Genomic DNA, 1,904 nt, shown 5'->3' with positions numbered 1-1,904 from the left:
GACGCGGGGCCCACGGCAAATAAAAAGTTGCAGAAAAAGGAATAAAAATAAAAATAAAAATGTTTTTCTTTTCTTTCAAAAGAGGAGTGGAATTCGAACAACTATTTAGGACGATGTTTTTTTTTTCTGAATTCAACCGGTAATTTTATTGTATAAAGCTGGGCGATGTGATGTTGCAGCATCCGGTGAATAAGGGTTTGTAGGGATATATTATTGTCTGCTGGTAATGAGGTTTGAGGTAACTCGTGGCGGGAGATTTTCTACCCTTGTGCGTGTGTGCTTTTTTTTCTGTGTGCCTTCGTTACCTCTTTGCTGTTATAATCGAACCTCCCCCTTTCCGCCTTGCCTGCGCGCGTGTGCGGGGGAAAGTGCCTGCGCTAAAAGCCATTTACCAATAAGCATTGCATTGAAGAGAGTTTACCATGGCCATCAAGGTCGGCATTAACGGCTTCGGCCGCATTGGACGCATGGTCTTCCAGGCCCTCTGCGAGGCAAACCTTCTCGGGACGGAGATTGACGTCGTGGCGGTGGTGGATATGAGCACGGATGCGGAGTACTTTTCATACCAGATGCGCCACGACTCCGTGCACGGCAAGTTCAAGTACAAGGTGACAACGGCGAAGAGCAACCCATCCGTGGAGAAGGACGACGTGCTGGTGGTGAATGGGCACCGAATCCTCTGCGTGAAGGCGCAGCGCAACCCGGCGGACCTCCCGTGGGGCAAGCTCGGCGTGGAGTATGTAATTGAGTCAACGGGCCTGTTCACCTCCAAGGCGGCGGCGGAGGGCCACTTGCGGGGCGGTGCACGGAAGGTCATCATCAGCGCCCCCGCTTCCGGTGGCGCCAAGACGCTTGTAATGGGCGTGAACCACCACGAGTACAACCCCCGCGAGCACCACGTGGTGTCGAACGCGTCGTGCACGACGAACTGCCTTGCGCCAATCGTGCACGTCCTGGTGAAGGAGGGCTTTGGCTTGCAGACCGGCCTCATGACGACGATCCACTCGTACACGGCCACGCAGAAGACGGTGGATGGTGTGTCGCACAAGGACTGGCGTGGCGGTCGTGCGGCCGCGATGAACATTATTCCAAGCACGACTGGTGCGGCAAAGGCGGTGGGCATGGTGATCCCGAGCACGCAGGGCAGACTCACGGGCATGTCATTCCGTGTCCCGACCGTGGACGTTTCAGTGGTGGACCTCACCTTCACGGCGAATCGCGACACCAGCATCAAGGAGATCGACGCCGCCCTGAAGCGCGCGTCCAAGACGTACATGAAGGGCATCCTCGGCTACACGGACGAGGAGCTTGTGAGCACGGACTTCATCAACGACGACCGCAGCTCCATCTACGATTCCCTGGCGACGCTGCAGAACAATCTGCCCAACGAGCGCCGCTTCTTCAAGATTGTGTCGTGGTACGACAACGAGTGGGGGTACTCCCACCGCGTGGTGGACCTCGTCCGCCACATCGCGTCGAAGGATCGCGCGGCTAAGTTGTAGAGTGGGCGGTGACTAGAGTCCTGGTCGCTGCAAATAGGAAGCCGGTAAACGTACAATGCGTGTCGCGCGAGTTCCTGTGCAGGCGCTGCCCCAGCCTAATCGACGCGGGGCCCACGGCAAATAAAAAGTTGCAGAAAAAGGAATAAAAATAAAAATAAAAATGTTTTTACTTTTCTTTCAAAAGAGGAGTGGAATTCGAACAACTATTTAGGACGATGTTTTTTTTTTCTGAATTCAACCGGTAATTTTATTGTATAAAGCTGGGCGATGTGATGTTGCAGCATCCTGTGAATAAGGGTTTGTAGGGATATATTATTGTCTGCTGGTAATGAGGTTTGAGGTAACTCGTGGCGGGAGATTTTCTACCCTTGTGCGTGTGTGCTTTTTTTCCTGTGTGCCTTC

The 1,904-nt window shown here is 53.5% G+C and overlaps 1 protein-coding gene across 1 annotated transcript; it reads left to right on the top strand.

The window, feature by feature from the left end:
- Positions 1-422: 422 nt before the first annotated feature.
- Tco025E_10018 (glycosomal glyceraldehyde-3-phosphate dehydrogenase) lies at positions 423-1,502 on the top strand (the record flags this gene model as incomplete). Its single annotated transcript, XM_029376810.1, has 1 exon — positions 423-1,502. One exon carries the CDS (start codon positions 423-425, stop codon positions 1,500-1,502), a length of 1,080 nt encoding a protein of 359 aa, XP_029223072.1.
- Between the last annotated feature and the right edge of the window lie 402 nt (positions 1,503-1,904).

This window comes from Trypanosoma conorhini (assembly GCF_003719485.1).
Source record: "Trypanosoma conorhini strain 025E chromosome Unknown Tco_14.4_contig_01414, whole genome shotgun sequence".
Classification (NCBI taxonomy): domain Eukaryota; phylum Euglenozoa; class Kinetoplastea; order Trypanosomatida; family Trypanosomatidae; genus Trypanosoma; species Trypanosoma conorhini.
The sequence above is the reverse complement of the archived record's forward strand: the minus strand, read 5'-3'. Positions and strand labels throughout refer to the sequence as shown.